This window comes from Bos taurus, chromosome 17 (genome assembly GCF_002263795.3).
Source record: "Bos taurus isolate L1 Dominette 01449 registration number 42190680 breed Hereford chromosome 17, ARS-UCD2.0, whole genome shotgun sequence".
NCBI lineage: Eukaryota > Metazoa > Chordata > Mammalia > Artiodactyla > Bovidae > Bos > Bos taurus.
This window is the reverse complement of record NC_037344.1, coordinates 46390192-46408453: the sequence shown is the minus strand read 5'-3', so window position 1 is coordinate 46408453 and position 18262 is coordinate 46390192. Positions and strand designations below refer to the sequence as shown.

The 18262-nt window shown below is 41.3% G+C and overlaps 1 protein-coding gene across 8 annotated transcripts in view; it reads right to left on the bottom strand.

Moving 5' to 3' along the window:
- The window catches only part of RIMBP2 (RIMS binding protein 2), a 325528-nt gene extending 307797 nt beyond the window's left edge, over positions 1–17731 (bottom strand). For 7 of the 8 annotated variants that reach the window (XM_059876305.1, XM_024977660.2, XM_059876306.1 and 4 more), the window contains exon 1: positions 17616–17731. In XM_059876305.1, the coding sequence (XP_059732288.1) occupies positions 17616–17653 (38 nt within the window). In that variant the 5' untranslated portion in view covers positions 17654–17731. Of the gene's footprint in view, positions 1–929; positions 6443–17615 lie in introns of those variants that run through there. The other variant, XM_024977661.2, reaches the window with a different exon arrangement.
- Between the last annotated feature and the right edge of the window lie 531 nt (positions 17732–18262).

Genomic DNA, 18262 nt, shown 5'->3' with positions numbered 1-18262 from the left:
CCTCTACAAAGGCCTCAGCGTCAGGAGAGCAAGCAGCACCCTCGCCCCCACTGGCCCCCAAATCCAACTTCCCTCCCGGCAGACCGTCCTGTAAACACTGCGTCTCCAGGTGAAAACATGGCTTTCGGGGGAGGGCCTGCCCCAGCGAACAGCCTGTGGGCACACACACACACACACACACACACACACACACTCCCACACTCCCACACACACACACATATGCGCACGCACGCATTCTGCCGGGAACATCTGTTTTGACAAACAAATTATTCAAGTCAGTCTATGGGACATGAATTGACAAATTCTTAACGTGCAGGTCCCTGGCTCCATACATTTCAGATCTGAGCCAAACTGGGGATGATACAACCAACTCTTTTATTTTTTTATTCCTTGGCCCACAACCCCTTCCTCACCCCAGCCCAACCTCAAAGAAGACCACATCCGGAGCCCCCAACAGGCTTAGATGAGAAACAATCCGAACTCACACACCTGGGGGTTACAAAGACATTGCCTGCCGTGGTGTCAAACTTCGCCCAGAGGGGCTTTTCTGCAAAGCTGGGGGCGGAAGGGGTGTCGGGAACCCCACAGTGACTGAGAACCGTCAGCCCTGCCCTGGGAAACTAGAACCACGGGGACCAAGCAGCAATATCCCGCATCAGCGGGAGGAATCGTCTGGAAACGGTCCGCCTCTCCCCGCGGCTCTCCGGCACCGGCGTCCATGGCAGCTTCGCCAGCCGCGCAGTACCCGGACCCCGTGCTGAAGGGCATCCTCAGACCGCTGGAAAATAAACTTTGTCAGGCAGAGAGTTTCCGGCTATCACCCAGCGATCACCGCCGCCGCTGCAGCGCGGGGTGCGTGCGGAGGGGTGAAAAGGCAAACGAGAAGCTATTTTTAGGACAAAAAATAATAATAATAAATCTCAGCCTACCTTAGAAGCAGCAATGCCAAGACTGGGAGGTTCACCGGGAGACAACTGCAGTCTGCTGTGTCAGATTACAAACTGGGGGCCAGAGGGAGAGAGCAGAGAGGGAAGGGGGAGGGAGGGAAGGAGCAGAGAGGAGGAGGGAGGGAGGGGGAGAGAGAGAGAGGGCATTGGTGTGTCTGCACTGCTAGGATTCAGCTAGAAATGATTCATTAGTTTTCTGCAGGCAGGCAAGCAGGCCCAAAGAGAAAAAGATGGGGGGGCGGGGGGGGGGGGACCAACCGCCATGCAGCGGTACCCAGAGCCCAGGAAACGTCAGTGTTTTAAACACAGACGTACACACACCAAGATGGCTCTCCCCTCCCTGCCAGCGTCTTTTCCACCGAGTTGTGGCCAAAAGCGAGGACAGAAATGGAGGCCACACAGCTCTCTTAGCCACGCAGGGCTTGGGGTTCAGTGGGTGATGCTCCGTCTGTGGAATAACAACGCAAGCTCTCCCCTGTTGGCTGCCAGGGGCCTCCTGCAACCTACCGGCCGCGGAAAACCTGCCCTCGCGCGCCCCACAAAGCTAAGAAACTCAAGTGCAGCCGGGAATTAAGCGATTATGTGAACCACCCAAGCTGTTCGGGTCTTTACCCTCTGGTCTGGCGCCCCCGCCCGCCCCAACCTCCAGAATCCAAAGAAAATAACATATGTGTCCTCCTCGTCCCCCAAGAAGTTCAGACTCTTCCGCAGACTACCAGCTACCTAGCAACGAGGCAGAGTGACAGATTAGGAAAATGTGTGTGGACTTGACACACACACACAGATGCACACAGTTTGTTCCCTGAGATGAAAACCCCATCGTGTGTGATTTAAAGATGCTAAATAATTTAGCTCCTGGGAAGAAAGCCCCATGTTAGGTCCCACAGACCTCGACTGCAGCTCTGAGGGGTCCCAGTGCCACCTGCCTAGACAGAGACCAAGCACCAGCGACAGGTCTTTTTTACAAAAAGGTAAGAGTCTCTCTGGAGATGGTTTCTGTTGCTTTTCCAATTAACAGGCTTACAAAACAGGCTCATCAGGAAAATCTAATACACCCTCGACCACTGTGTTTGAGTCACTTGCCTTACACAAACCACCATGATCTAAAAAACTGGGAAATTCCCTGGTGGGTCCAGTGGTTAGGACTTCAAGCTTTCACTGCTGAGGGCATGGGTTCCATCCCTGGTCATTGAACTGAGATCCCACAAGCCACAGGATGTTGCCAATTTTTTTTTTAATTTTCTTTAAATTAAAAAAAAAAAAAAAAACATGGTATGAAAAATAAAAAGCTAACTGGCCAGAAAGACACTTCTTTCCCAGACAACTTCTGCATCATGGTGGTACGAGGGTGGAGGAGACATTTTCCTAATCAGGACCCACTTTTGCTTCCTGAAGATGGAGAGGATCTGAGTTTGCCTACAAGACAGAAGTCTTCCTCCAGCCCTGAGGTTGCTAGTCCCAGCCTCTTTCCATGGAACCAAGAGTTCTGTGCCCCTCTCAGGAGTGGGGTGCAGACCACCCACCATTTCCCTTTTCATTCTGCAGGCAGAGCTGTCGGATCCCCATAACCAAGACCAGGGAAGAGAAGAGGCAAACACCTATACACCACTGTGTACAGGCTGACTAGGCAGCTCTAGTCACAACAGCCAGTGGGTGGAGACAGCCCAGTGCTCACGGATGGGCAGGTGGATCCACAGGAGGTGGTGGTCTATCCAGGCAGTGGAACGCTATGCAGGCCCAACAAGGACAGAGGCGCAGACACAGGCTACAGCAAGAATGGACTTGAAAACATACTGGTAGAGGAAAGAGGCCAGACACAAAAGAAAACATGTCATATGATTTTATGTAGATGAAATGTCCAGAATAGGCAAAGCCATAGAGACAGAAAAGAGATGGATAGGATGGTGGCCAGGACCGGGGCCAGGGGGAAGCGGGGAGGAGGAAGGGGCTGCTAATGACCACAGGATGTGCTTTAGGGGTGATGAAAACATTTTGGAATTAGGTGGTGGTTGTACAACATTGCAAAGGCACTAAATGCCACTGAATTTCTCACTTTTATGTTATGTGAAGCTCATCTCAATGTTTAAAAAGGACTATGGGAAAAGCACATGAATTGGGAGTCAGGCTGGCCAAAGTCTTAATCCTAACTCTGTGTGACCTTGAGCAGGTTGGTCTGTTCCCCTGGCTACAAAAGTATCCTTTCTGCTTCTAAGAGAGCATACACCTCCTGGGGTTATCATGGGAAACAGAACGTGATGGACAAAAGAAAATAAAGCTCCTCCCCCTGAGAAAGAACTCACTCTTGGAGAAGGACGTTCAATGGTATGAATATGGCTTTCTCCCCCTCTTTTCTCAGCAGATTGTTTTGAAACAATCCATAGATCAGATAGGGCTAAAGGCACAGGTTCTGAAACAATCACCTACAAAGTCCTCCCCAGGCTGGGCCACAGCCACTTGAGCTGGCCGTGTTAAGAGTCCATAATCATTCCCATAGTGTTTCATGTCAATGGGAGTTGCTTGCCTAAGGGTCTCCGTTTCACCCACTTAGAGGACCCGGCAAGCTGAGAATGGGAGAGGACACTGTCCCCGTCCAATCAGAAAAGGAAGGCAGGTGGGAGTGTAAATTGGTGCAGCCACTATAGAGAACAGTATGAAGGGTGCTGAAAAACTAAAAATAGATTTGCCATATTATCCTGAAGTCTCACTCTTGTGCATATATCTGGACAAAATTCTAATTCAAAAAGATACATGCACCCCTATGTTCGTGTATGTGTGCTCAATCATGTCCAATTCTTTGCAACCCCATGGACTGGAGTCCACCAAGCTCCTCTGTCCACAGGATTCTCCAGGCAAGAATACTGGAGTGGTTGCCATCCCCTTCTCCAGGGGATCTTCTGACCCAGGAATCAAACCCACATTTCTTGCGTCTCCTGCATTGGCAGGAGGATTCTTCACCATTGCGCCACCTGGGAAGTCCCTGTCTTCATGGAGATTCCTAGGTCAGAAGATCCCCTGGAGAAGGGTATGGCAACCTTGGAGAAGGGCATGGTAACCCACTCCAGTATTCTTGCCTGGAGAATCCCATGGACAGAGGAGCCTGGTGGGCTACAGTCCATGGGGTCACAAAGAGTCAGACACCACTGAAGTAACTTAGCACGCTTGCACAGAAGCAACCTAAGTGTCTTTCAACAGAGGAATGGATAAAGAGGATGTGGTGTACATATACAATGAACTACTACTTGGCCACAAAAAAGAATGAAGTAATGCCATTTGCAACAACATGGATGGACCCAGAGATTATCATACTTAGGTGAAGTAAGTCAGAAAAGACAAATACCATATGAGATCACTTAATATGTGGAATCTAAATAATGACACAAATGAACCTATCCAAGAAACAGACACAGACTCACAGGCATAGCAAACAGACTTGTTTGCCAGTGGGGAGGGGGAGGGATGGAGTGGGAGTTTGGGATTAGCAGATGAAAACTATTATATATAGAGAGAATGCTCTGTTAATTTCTGCTGTAGAGCAAAGTGATTCTGTTATACATTATATATATATACACATTCATTTTTTTTATATTCTTTTCCATTATGGTTTATCACAGAACATTGAATATAGTTCCTTATGCTATACAGTAGGACCTTGTTGTTCATCCACTCTCTATTTAATAGTTTTCAATAAATTTATAAAAGAAAAGGAATTCAGTGATTCCACCTGTGAGTACTGTGTTCTAACTTCACAAAAAAGCAGGTGAATTCTGTGCTTTAGCCACCAGAAAATGTAACAGAGCAGAGAATTTCATAGACAAGATCTTGGGTAACTCATGATGCAGAGGAAACCATGCTGCCTCTGTGAAGAACAAGGTGTGAAGACACAGCAGGAAGGGACTACTCAGTTCTGGAAAATGGGCTGCCAGGACCCAGCCTGGCTTGCTTGAAGAAATCGGCGAAGCTCATTGCTTCAGCACTAGTCAGAGGCCACTCAGAAAACAGACCCTACAGAGGAATCCCTGTTCGACTATTAAGAGCTGCTATAGATAACTCACCATGTAGATAGCACTAGTGGTAAAGAATCTGCCTGTCAATGCAGGAGACACAAGAGACATGAGTTCCATCCTGGGGTCAGGCAGATCCCCTGGAGAAGGAATGGCAACCCACTCTAGTATTCTTGCCTAGGAAATCCCATGGACAGAGGAGCCTGGTGGGCTACAGTCCATGGGGTCTCAAAGAGTCGGACATGACTGAATGACTGAGCACAGAGAGAATGATTTATCTGATCCTGAATGCAAAGAGTGTTTGCAAGACTGACAGAGAAGCACCAGATGCAAAGTTGCATAACTGCCATCCAGAGCCTTCCAGTCACACATATGGAGAAAGCACAGCTGGGCTGTTTCCATTTGGACTAGCTCTCTCTGAGGAAATGCCAGGTGTCGATTGCAACGTGGTTCTGAGGGTTCAGCATTAAAGCAGCAGAATCTACAATGGTCATGGAGCTAAGAATAGGTCCTGAACATCAAGGTCTCAGCAGGTGCAGAGCTGCTACAAAGCACAGCAGGCTCTCTACTAGGCGTGTCCCAAGGCCAGTGGTGAGGTGTGGTACCTAAGCCCTTTTCAAGTCATTTTAGGAGATGTTATGATGGTCTGTGAACCAAGAAACTGTTATAAATAAGAATGGAGTGGAATGGAATGGAGTAGAATAGGACCACATAGAAGAATTCTGCATGTATTCCTTAATAGAATACAATCGTGTATTATTTTTGCTGCCAACCAAAAAAAAAAAAAGGATATTATTGCATTTAATAATATCTAAAAATCAATAGCTTTTCTATATAGGAAGAACAACCAGTTGGGAAACAATCCCATTTATGGTAGCATATCAAACAAAAAACCCACCAATACAAAATGGTATAGATATGACTATGTCTAGGAATGATTTGAACCAGAAATACACAAGATATATGTGAAGAACACTGAAGAAGAAAATATGGAAATTGAATAAAGAGAAAAGCATATACTATGCTTGGAAGGGATGCTTAAATTCTATGACATTTTCCCTAAATCAATCTTAAAATTTAACATGATTACAAAAGATATACAGACAGATACCCTCAGATCTATGGAAGCTGATTCTAGGCTTTGTATGAAAATACAAGCACAAAACCTGGAAAATTTTTTAGGATAGAGAAGAATAATGAAAGGATACTACCATTACCAGACATTAAAATATAAATATATTTTTTAAATTGATGGTAGTGGTGCAAGAATAGGTAGATCAATAGAATAGATTTAGGCAAATAAGTCCTATCACATATCAGCATTTACTACATAATAAAGTATCACTTCTAATCAATAAGAAGGCTGGTTATTCAATAAATGACATTCATAAAGCTGGATAATTTTTTTAAATTCTTACTCAAAAATTAATTCCAGATGAATCAAGCATTTAAACACATAGAAGAAAAATTAGACATTTTTGAAGAAATCATGAATTTTTTTCATTATTTTTAAATGAAGGAGGACTTTCTAACCAAGACAGGAAATCAGAGATGATGAGAGTAAAAGTTGATTAAATATGACAACATGGAAATTTAAAACTTTTGCACAATGAAAAAAAATGCCATAAATAAGCCAAAAGATAAGTTACAAACCAGGATAAAATATTGGCAACACAAGTTTCAGACTCAGGTATGGGCCCAGGTTTTATGAGACCTGGGGTTTGTTCAACTTGGGGACCCTGTTTTAAAAGAATAAAAACAGAAAAGAAACCCACCAATACAAAATGGTATAGATATGATTATGTCTAATGAATGAGAAAATAAATCAAATCCCAGACTTTAAAAAGCTAACAAACCCCACAAATATCACAAAATTTAGAAAAATAACATTGTATTTGTTTAATTAACTGCTTGACAGACCTCTGCAATTCTTTTGTTGCATTTTTTTGGCTGCATGATCTTTGATGACCTCTCCAAATGACAAAGATTTTGTGGCATAATTCTATTTTGAGAGAATAAAGGATAAATTCTTTCCCTAGCATATTTAATTAAATGCGGGGGGTGGTTAAAGTTATTTTTGACAGTTTAAAAGTTTTCTTCATATGATCCAGCAACCCCACTCCTGGACATATATCCAGACAAAACTATAATTCAAAAAGATACATGCACCACTATCCTTATAGCAGCGCTATTTACAACAGCCAATGCATGGAAACAACCTAAATGCCCATCAGCAGATAAATGGATGAGGAAGATGTGGTGTATGTGTTTATACACACACACACACACACACACACACACACACACACACACAATGGAATATTACTAACTCATCAAAAAGAATGCAGTAATGCTATTTGCAGCAACATGGATGCAGCTAGATATTATCATATCAGATGAAGTAAGTCAGACAGAGAAAGACAAATATCATATGATATCACTCATATGTGGAATATAAATATGACACAAATGAACTTGTTTTACAAAACAGACTCACAGACATAAATAACAGACTTGTAGTTGACAAGGGGAAGGGGTGGGGAAGGGATGGACTAGAAGTCTGGGGTTAGCAGATGCAAACAATTATACATAGTTGTTTATATAAACAATAGGGTCCTACTGTACAGCATAACTATATCCAATATCTTGGGATAAACCACAATGGAAAAGAATATTGAAAAGAAGGTCTGCATATGTATACCTGAGTCACTTTCTTGTACAACAGAAATTAACACAAGATTGCAAATCAAATATTCTTCAATTTAAAAAATAACATATCTAAAGTTTTAAAAAATTTTCTTTAACAAATTTATTCCATGTATAGCTACTGTTACAGTAGCTCCTGAACTACTATTCCAAGGTGTGTTCAAAATGCATAGAAATTCTTTTCTTTTTATTTATTTTAATTGGAGGCTAACTACTTTACAATATTGCAGTGGTTTTTGCCATACACTGACATGAATCAACCATGAGTGTACATATGACCCCAATCCTGAACCCCCCTCCCACCTCCCTCCCCATCCCCTCCATCAGGGTTGTCCCAGTGCACTGGCTTTAAGTGCCCTGTTTCATGCATTGAACTTGGACTGGTGATCTATTTCACATACGGTAATATACATGTTTCCATGCTGTTCTGTCAAATTATTCCACCCTCACCTTCTCCCACAGAGTCCAAAGTCTGTTCTTTATATCTGTCTCTTTTGCTGTCTCACATATAAGGTCATTGTTACCATCTTTCTAAATTACATATATATGCCTTAATATACTGTATTGGTGTTTTTCTTTCTGATTTACTGCACTGTGTATAATAGGCTCCAGTTTCATTCACCTCATTGGAACTGATTCAAATGTATTGTTTTTAATAGCTGAGTAATATTCCATTGTGTATATGTACCACAGCTTCCTTATCCATTCATCTTCCGATGGACATCTTGGTTGCTTGCATGTCCTAGCTATTGTAAACAGTGCTGTGAAGAACACTGGGGTACACATGTCTCTTTCAATTCTGGTTTCCTTGGTGTGTATGCCCAGCAGTGGGATTGCTGGGTCATATGGCAGTTCTATTTCCAGTTTTTAAAGGAATCTCCACACTGGTCTCCATAATGGCTGTACTAGTTTGCATTCCCACCAACAGTGTAAGAGGGTTCCCTTTTCTCCACACCCTCTCCAGCATTTATTATTTGTAGACTTTTCGATAGCAGCCATTCTGACTAGCCAAAGAAGGCAATGGCACCCCACTCCAGTACTCTTGCCTGGGAAATCCAATGGACAGAGGAGCCTCGTAGACTGTAGTCCACAGGTCACTAAGAGTTGGACATGACTGAAGTGACTTAGCAGCAGCAGCAGCATTCTGACCAGCATGAGATGGTACCTCATTGTAGTTTTGATTTGCATTTCTCTAATAGTGAGTGATGTTGAACATCTTTTCATGTGTTTGTTAACCATCTGCTTATCTTCTTCGGAGAAATGTCTGTTTAGTTCTTTGGACCATTTTTTGATTGGGTCAGTTATTTTTCTGGTATTGAGCTGCATAAGCTGCTTGTGTATTTTTGAGATTAATTCTTTGTCAGTTGCTTCATTTGCTATTATTTTCTCCCATTCTGAAGGCTGTCTTTTCACCTTGCTTATAGTTTCCTTCGTTGTGCAAAAGCTTTTAAGTTTAATTAGGTCCCATTTGTTTACTTTTGCTTTTATTTCCATTACTTTCGAAGGTGGGTCATAGAGGATCCTGCTGTGGTTTATGTCAGAGAGTGTTTTGCCTATGTGCTACTCTAGGAGTTTTAGAGTTTCTGGTCTTATATTTAGATCTTTAATCCATTTTGAGTTTACTTTTGTGTATGGTGTTAGAAAGTGTTCTAGTTTAATTCTTTTACAGATGGTTGACCAGTTTTCCCAGCACCACTTGTTAAAGAGATTGTCTTTTCTCCATTATATATTCTTGCCTCCTTTGTCAAAGATAAGGTGCCCATAGGTGCGTGGATTTATCTCTGGGCTTTCTATTTTGTTTCATTGATCTGTATTTCTGTCTTTGTGCCATACTGTCTTGATGACTGTGGCTTTGTAGTATAGTCTGAAGTCAGGCAGGTTGATTCCTCCAATTCCATTCTTCTTTCTCAAGATTGCTTTAGCTATTCGAGGTTTTTTTGTATTTCCATACAAATTGTGAAATTATTTGTTCTAGCTCTCTGAAAAATACCATTGGTAGCTTGATAGGGACTGCATTGAATCTACAGATTGTTTTGGGTCATATACTCATTTTCACTATATTGATTCTTCTGATCCAGGAAGATGGTATATTTCTCCATATATTTGTGTCATCTTTGATTTCTTTCATCAGTGTTTTATAGTTTTCTATATATAGGTCTTTTGTTTCTTGATGTAGATTTATTCCTAAGTATTTTATTCTTTTTGTCACAATGGTGAATGGAATTGTTTCCTTAACTTCTCTTTCTGTTTTCTCAATGTTAGTGTATAGGAATGCAAGGGATTTCTGTGTATTAATTTTATATCCTGCAACTTTACTATATTCATTTATTAGCTCTAGTAATTTTCTGGTGGTGTCTTTAGGGTTTTGTATGTAGAGGATCATGTCATCTACAGTGAGTTTTACTTCTTCTTTTCCAATCTGGATTCCTTTTATTTCTTTTTCTTCTCTGATTGCTGTGGCTAACACTTCCAAAACTATGTTGAATAGTAGTGGTGAGAGTGGGCACCTTTGTCTTGTTCCTGCCTTTAGGGGAAATGCTTTCAATTTTTCACCATTGAGGATAATGTTTGCTGTGGGTTTATCATATGTGGCTTTTATTATGTTGAGGTGTGTTCCATCTATGCCTGCTTTCTGGAGGGTTTTTATCATAAATGGATGTTGAATTTTGTCAAAGGCTTTCTCTGCATCTATTGAGATAATCACATGGTTTTTATCTTTCAATTTGTTAATGTGTATCACATTGATTTATTTGCAAATATTGAAGAATCCTTGCATCCCTGGGATAAAGCCCACTTGGTCATGATGTATGATCTTTTTAGTATGTTGTTGGATTCTGTTTGCTAGAACTTTGTTAAAGATTTTTGCATCTATGTTCATCAGTGATATTGGCCTGTACTTTTCTTTTTTGTGGCATCTTTGTCTGCTTTTGGTATTAGGGTGATGGTGGACTCATAGAATGAGTTTGGCAGTTTACCTTCCTCTGCAATTTTCTGGAAGAATTTGAGTAGGATAGGTGTTAGTTCTTCTCTACAGTTTTGGTAGAATTCACCTGTGAGGCCACCTGGTCCTGGGCTTTTGTTTGTTGGGAGATTTTTGACTGCAGTTTTGATTTCCATGCTTGTGATGGGTCTGATAAAATTTTCTATTTCTCCCTGGCTCAGTTTTGGAAGGTTATATTTTTCTAAGAATTCATCCATTTCTTCCAAGTTGTCCATTTTATTGGCATATAGTTGCTGATAGTAGTCTCTTATGATCCATTGTATTTCTGTGTTGTCTGCTGTGATTTCTCCATTTTCATTTCTAATTTTGTTGATTTGATTCTTCTCCCTTTTCTTCTTGATGAGTCTGGCTAATGGTTTGTCTATTTTATTTATCCTCTCAAAGAACCAGATTTTAGTTTTGTTGATTTTTACTATAGTCTCTTTTGTTTCTTTTTCATTCATTTCTGCCCTAATTTTATGATTTCTTTCCTTTTCCTAACCCTGAGGTTCTTCATTTCTTCTTTTTCTAGTTGCTTTAGGTGTAAAGTTAGGTTATTTATTTGATTTTTCTTATGTTTCTAGAGGTAAGCTTGTATTGCATTGAACCTTCCCCTTAGCACTGCTTTTATTGAATCCCATAGGTTTTGGGTTGTTGCTGTTTTCATTTTCATTTGTTTCTATGCATATTTTGATTTCTCTTTTGATTTCTTCTGTGATTTGTTGGTTATTCAGAAGCATGTTGTTTAGTCTCCATATGTTTGTATTATTAATAATTTTTTCCTGTAGTTGACATCTAATATTACCACACTGTGATCAGAAAAGATGCTTGAAATGATTTCATTTTTGTTTTTTAATTTACCAAGGTTCAGTTTATGGCCCAGGATGTGATCTATCCTGGAGAATATTCCATGTGCACTTGAAAAAAGGTGAAATTCATTGTTTGGGGGTGAAATGTCCTATGGATATCAATTAGGTCTAACTGGTCCATTGTATCATTTAAAGTTTGTGTTTCCTTCCTAATTTTCTGTTTGGTTGATCTATCCATGTGTGAGTGGGGTATTAATGTCTCCCACTATTATTGTGTTACTGTTAATTTCCCCTTTTATACTTGTTAGCATTTGCCTTACATATTGCAGTGCTCTTTTGTTGGGTGCATATAAATTTATAACTGTTTTATCTTCTTCTTGGATTGATCCTTTGATCATTATGTCTTCTTTGTTTCTTTTTATGGCCTTTATTTCAAAGTCTACTTTATCTGATATGAGTATTGCTACTCCTGCTTTCTTTTTGTCTCCGTTTGCATTAAATATCTTTTTCCAGACCTTCACTTTCAGTCTGTATGTGTCCCTTGGTTTGAGGTGTCTCTTGTAGACAGCATATATAGGGGTCTTGTTTTTGATTCTATTCAGCCAGTCTTTGTCTTTTGGTTGGGGCATTCAACCCATTTACATTTAAGGTAATTATTGATAAGTATGATCCCATTGCCATTTACTTTGTTGTTTTGGGTTCAAGTTTATAAACCTTTACTATGTTTCCTGCTAAAGAAAATCCTTAAGCGTTTGTTGAAGAGCTGGTTTGGTGGTGCTGATTTTCTCTCAGCTTTTGCTTGTCTGTAAAGCTTTTGATGGGTGGAGCTGTGTTCCCTCCCTGCTATTTACCTGGGGCCAAATTATGGTGGAGGTAATGAAGATAATAGTGACCTCCTTCAAAACATCCCTTGCATGTACAGCTACACCCAGTGCCCCCAACCCTGCAGCAGGCCACCACCAACCAACACCTCCGCTGGAAACTCCTGGACACTCACAGGCAAGTCTTGGTCAGTCTCTTTTGGGGTCACTGTTCTTGTTGCCTATTTAACTTATATGCAGAGTAAATCATGCGAAACGCTAGGATGAATGAATCACAAGCTGAAATCAAGATTGCCAGGAGAAATATCAATAACCTCAGATATGCAGATGACACCACCCTTATGGCAGAAAGTGAAGAAGAACTAAAGAGCCTCTTGATGAAAGTGAAAGAAGAGAGTGAAAAAGTTGGCTTAAAGCTCAACATTCAGAAAACGAAGATCATGGCATCTGGTCCCATCACTTCATGGCAAATGGATGGGGAAACAGTGGAAACACTAGCTGACTTTATTTTGGGGGGCTCCAAAATCACTGCAGATGGTGACTGCAGCCATGAAATTAAAAGACACTTACTCCTTGGAAGGAAAGTGATGACCAACCTAGACAGCATATTCAAAAGCAGAGACATTACCTTGCCAACAAAAATCCATCTAGTCAAGGCTATGGTTTCTCCAGTAGTCATGTATGGATGTGAGAGTTGGACTATAAAGAAAGCTGAGCACCAAAGAATTGATGCTTTTGAACTGTGGTGTTGGAGAAGACTCTTGAGAGTTCCTTGGACTGCAAGGAGATCCAACCAGTCAATCCTAAAGGAAATCAGTCCTGAATATTCATTAGAAGGACTGATGTTGAAGCTGAAGCTCCAATACTTTGGCCACCTGATGAGAAGAGCTGACTCATTTGAAAAGACCCTGGTACTGGGAAAGATTGAAGGTGGGAGGAGAAGGGGGCAACAGAGGATGAGATGGTTGGATGGCATCACTGACTCAATGGACATCAGTTTGGGTAAACTCCAGGAGTTGGTGATGGACAGGGAGGCCTGGTGTGCTGCAGTCCATTGGGTCGCAAAGAGGTGGACACGACTGAATGACTGAACTGAACTGAACTGAAAGCTTTTGATTTCTCCTTCATATTTGAATGAGATCCTTGCTGGGTATAGTAATCTGGGTTGTAGGTTTTTCTCTTTCATCACTTTAAGTATATCCTGCCATTCTCTTCTGGCCTGAAGAGTTTCTATTGAAAGATCAACTGTTATCCTTATGGGGATCCCTTTGTGTGTTGTTTGTTGCTTTTCCCTTGCTGCTTTTAATATTTGCTCTTTGTGTTTGATCTTCATTAATTTGATTAATATATGTCTTGGAGTGTTTAGCCTTGGGTTTATCCTGTTTGGGACTCTCTGGGTTTCTTGGACTTGGGTGGCTATTTCCTTCTGCATTTTAGGGAAGTTTTCAACTATTATCTCCTCAAGTATTTTCTCATGCCCTTTCTTTTTGTCTTCTTCTTCTGGGACTTCTATGATTCGAATGTTGGGATGTTTAACATTGTCCCAGAGGTCTCTGAGGTTGTCCTCATTTCTTTTCATTCTTTTTTCTTTTTTCCTCTCTGCTTCATTTATTTCCAGCATTCTATCTTCCACCTCACTTATCCTATCTTCTGCCTCAGTTATTCTACTGTTGGTTCCCTCCAGAGTGCTTTTGATCTCAGTTATTGCATTATTCATTATTGATTATTTTTTATTTCTTCTAGGTCCTTGTTAAACATATCTTGCATCTTCTCAATCCTTGTCTCTAGTCTGTTTATCTGTAACTCCATTTTGTTTTCAAGATTTTGGGTCATTTTTACTATCATTATTCTGAATTCTTTTTCAGGTAGACTCCCTATCTCCTCCTCCTTTGTTTGGTTGGTGGGCATTTATCAGGTTCCTTTACGTGCTGAATATTTCTCTGCCTTTTCTTTTGTTTAGATTGCTGTGTTTGGGGTAGCCTTTCTGTAGGCTGGAAGTATGTGAGTGAATGAGTGATATCACTCAGTCGTGTCCAACTCTTTGTGACCCCGTGGACTGAAGCCCACCAGGCTCCTCCATCCATGGGATTCTCCAGGTAAGAATACTGGAGTGGGTTGCCATTTCCTTCTCCAGGGGATCTTCCCAACCCAGGGATCGAACCCAGGTCTCCCGCATTGCAGGCAGACGCTTTAACCTCTGGTTCTTCTTTTTTGTGGAGCTTGCTCCCTGTGGGTGGGGTGGACTAGTGGCTTGTCAAGGTTTCCTGGTTAGAGGAGTTTGTGTCTGTGTTCTGATGGATGGACCTGGATCTCTTTTCTCTGGAGTGCAATGAAGTGTTCAGTAGTGAGTTTCGGGGTGTCAGTGGGTTTGGCATGGCTTTGACAGCCTGTCTTTTAGTGCTCAGGGCTGTGTTCCCACATTGCTGGAGAATTAGAGTGGTATGTCTTGCTCTGGAACTTGTTGGCTCTTGGGTAGAGCTCAGTTTCATTGTAGGTATGGAGGCTTTTGGATGAGCTCTTGTCTGTTAATGTTCCCTGGAATCAGGAGTTCTCTGGTGTTCTCAAGTTTTGGATTTAAGCCTCTTGTCTCTGGAAAAGCATAGGAATTCTGAACAATCCTATTTTATTTGACTTCCAACAAAAAAGAAAAATAAATGCATGATGGATTACATTGGTGTTTGCTGGATTGTTGAGGATATTTCAGACAGGAGAACTTCCTGTTTGTCATGCATTGGTGAGAAAGACCTTCTCTGCTAATAGTTGTTCATTGAAGACTGGAAGAATTCTGCACAGACTAGCTTTCATCTCCACACAGTTCAAACCTCTTTTCTCACCCACTATACATATGCTTCCAGATCCACATACCTAAGATATGGTGACATTATGATATCATCTTTGGCTACACAGGGTGATGAAGGATAATTCAGTACGGTGGGCCACAGATGTATTATTCCAGGAAGACATCATGTACCATGATGACCAGTGATAATTTGTACCCAGAAGTAACAGAAACTCATTTAATATATCCCACTAAATCCAAATTAAATGTGATCTTAACTGAACTTTCTCTTAACCAGATGTCAAAAGTGCTGACAGCCTGTCTGACAAAACTATCATGAGAGAAAGTCTCAATAAAGAGATATAACTGTTTTAAATGATTGTAATTAAAATAACTTAGCTGAGTAAATTTTATGAACACATTGCTAGGATCATTTCAGGGTCTTGTAAGGGTTTGTGCAATTAAGGATGACTGAAGCTCAGACTTCATTGATTTCATGTAAATCAGCCTCTTGATGAGCTAAGAACTAAATACTTTAATATATATAGAGCTCTAACAAATCAGTAAGACCAACAATTCAATTGAAAAGTTAGCAAAGGTTGTATATACACTGTACAGCATTCCCCCAATTTAAGAAAAATGATGAGTTGTTGCCACAATATAATCTCCAACACATATTAAGTGAAAAAAGAAAAAGGCGAATAATGTGTATGCAGTCTCCAGTCTGCATACAAAAACAGAATGTCTATACATACACAGACTATTTCAGAAAGCTTACAACAATAAGAGTGGTTGCCTTAGGGACTAAGGGTTTGAGAGTGAGAGCTCTCTTTTGCTTTGGTGCAGTGTGAGTTTTTCAGCAACTGCAGATACTGTTTTGTCTTTTTGACTCCAAGTGTTATTACTTACTAAAACTCATTGAACTGTAAACCTAAAAAGAGTACATTTAACTGTCTTTAAAATTAAAAATGTAGATTTTAAAAACATGATTATTAAGTGTATATTAAATAATAAATATATAGTAAAATAATATTTTATGTGTATATATATGCACACACAGGATTTACACACACATATATAAACACAGGACATAATGGAAAAAATGCCCATTGTTTAACATTTGCTTTACTTTAGCTACTGGATTGAATAGGGATGGAGGTAAAGCAGAGTAGTACAAAACTGTAAAATACTTTTAGCTAGATTTGATATGTGTTCTGTTCAGTTGGTCAGTTGTGTCCGACTCTTTGCGACCTCATGGACTACAGCACGCCAGGCCTCCTTGTCCATCACCAACTCCCAGAGCTTGCTCAAACTCATATCCATCGAGTAGGTGATGCCATCCAACTATCTCATCCTCTGTCATCCCGTTTTCCTCCCGCCTTCAATTTTTCCAGCATCAGGGTCTTTTCAAATGAGTCAGTTCTTCGCATCAGGTGGCCAAAGTATTGGAGTTTCAGCTTCAACATCAGTCCTTCTAATGAATATTCAGGACTGATTTCCTTTAGGATTGACTGGTTGGATCTCCTTGCAGTCCAAGGAACTCTCAAGAGTCTTCTCCAACACCATAGTTCAAAGGCATCAATTCTTTGGCACTCAGCTTTCTTTATAGTCCAACTCTCACATCCATACATGACTACGGGAAAAACCATAGCTTTGACTGGACGGACATTTGTCAGCAAAGTAATGTCTCTGCTTTTTAATATGTTATCTAGGTTGGTCATCACTTTCCTTCCAAGGAGTAAGCGTCTTTTAATTTCATGGCTGCAGTCACCATCTGCAGTGATTTTGGAGCCCCCCAAAATAAAGTCAGCTAGTGTTTCCACTGTTTCCCCATCCATTTGCCATGAAGTGATGGAACCGGATGCCACGATCTTCGTTTTTTTAATGTTGAGTTTTAAGCTAACTTTTCCACTCTCCTCTTTCACTTTCACCAAGAGGCTCTTTAGTTCCTCTTCACTTTCTGCCATAAGGGTGGTATCATCTGCATATGTGAGGTTATTGATATTTCTCCCAGCAATCTTGATTGCACCTTGTGCTTCATCCAGCCCAGCATTTTGCATGATGTACTCTGCATATAAATTAAATAGGCAGAGTAACAGTACACAGCCTTGATGTACTCCTTTCCCAATTTGGAACCAGTCTGTTGTTCCAGGTCCAGTTCTAAGTGTTGCTTCTTGACCTGCATACAGGTTTCTCAGGAAGCAATAAAGTGGTCTGGCATTCTCATCTCTTTAAGAATTTTCCACAGATTGTTGTGATCCACAGTCAAAGGCTTTGGCATAATCAATAAAGCAGAACTGTTATTATTTGCATCAGGTTTACCCCATAAGCCTATTTAAACCTGAAATCTATAAACACATTCAACTACTGCAATAGAAAAATAAGCAAAAATGCAGCTAAGACAAAAATGACCTTGATAATCCACCAAAACAATGCTTCCTATGTGAATAATGGAAGGTTGAGATCCATGTTAGATTTGAAACTTACCCCGGGTTTCTGGTACCCTGAACAGACCCCTCCTTCTCTCCCATCCTGGTAGGCCAGCCTGTGCTGTAGGGAAGGCTGCACTCACATTTGTTTGGGCTTCCTGCAGACATTGCTGCTGGTCATCTCTGCATTCACAGCAGCCCCCGACTCAGACAGCCTCAGCAGCTGCTCCCCATCAGCAGGCTCCTGTCATAGCCGCTCTTCCTGTGGTAGAAAAACCAGAGTCCTTCAGAGCACAGTGCCTGGACCATGAACCACAGGGCAGCCTATCCGGGAACTTCTGTGTGCATTTGTGGAGATGCTGAGGGAACAGTGTTGTGCATTACACAACAGACACCTGAGTCCCCTTCTGCTGGAGTAACAAGTTTCGAGAGATAGACAGGGAGTGGGGAGAGAGATGGACCGCTTCCTGGATGCAGGGAGAATTGAGCCACCCCCAAACTCTACCCATAAACATTATTCCTACCACTGGCTATTCCAAGCTGCAGAGTGGATTCCCAGCGGGAGAGACTGAATTTCCTTGCCCTCTGTGTGTATCTAAGGATCAGCCTGGTCTCTATTTAAATTCACTTCCCTGGTGGCTCAGCAGGTAAAGAATCTACCTGCAATGCTGTAGACCAGGGTTTGATCCCTGGGTCGGGAAGATACCCTAGAGAAGGGAAAGGCTACCCACTACAGTATTCTGGCTTGGAGAATTCCATGGAAAGCATAGCCTGGCTGACTACAGTCCAT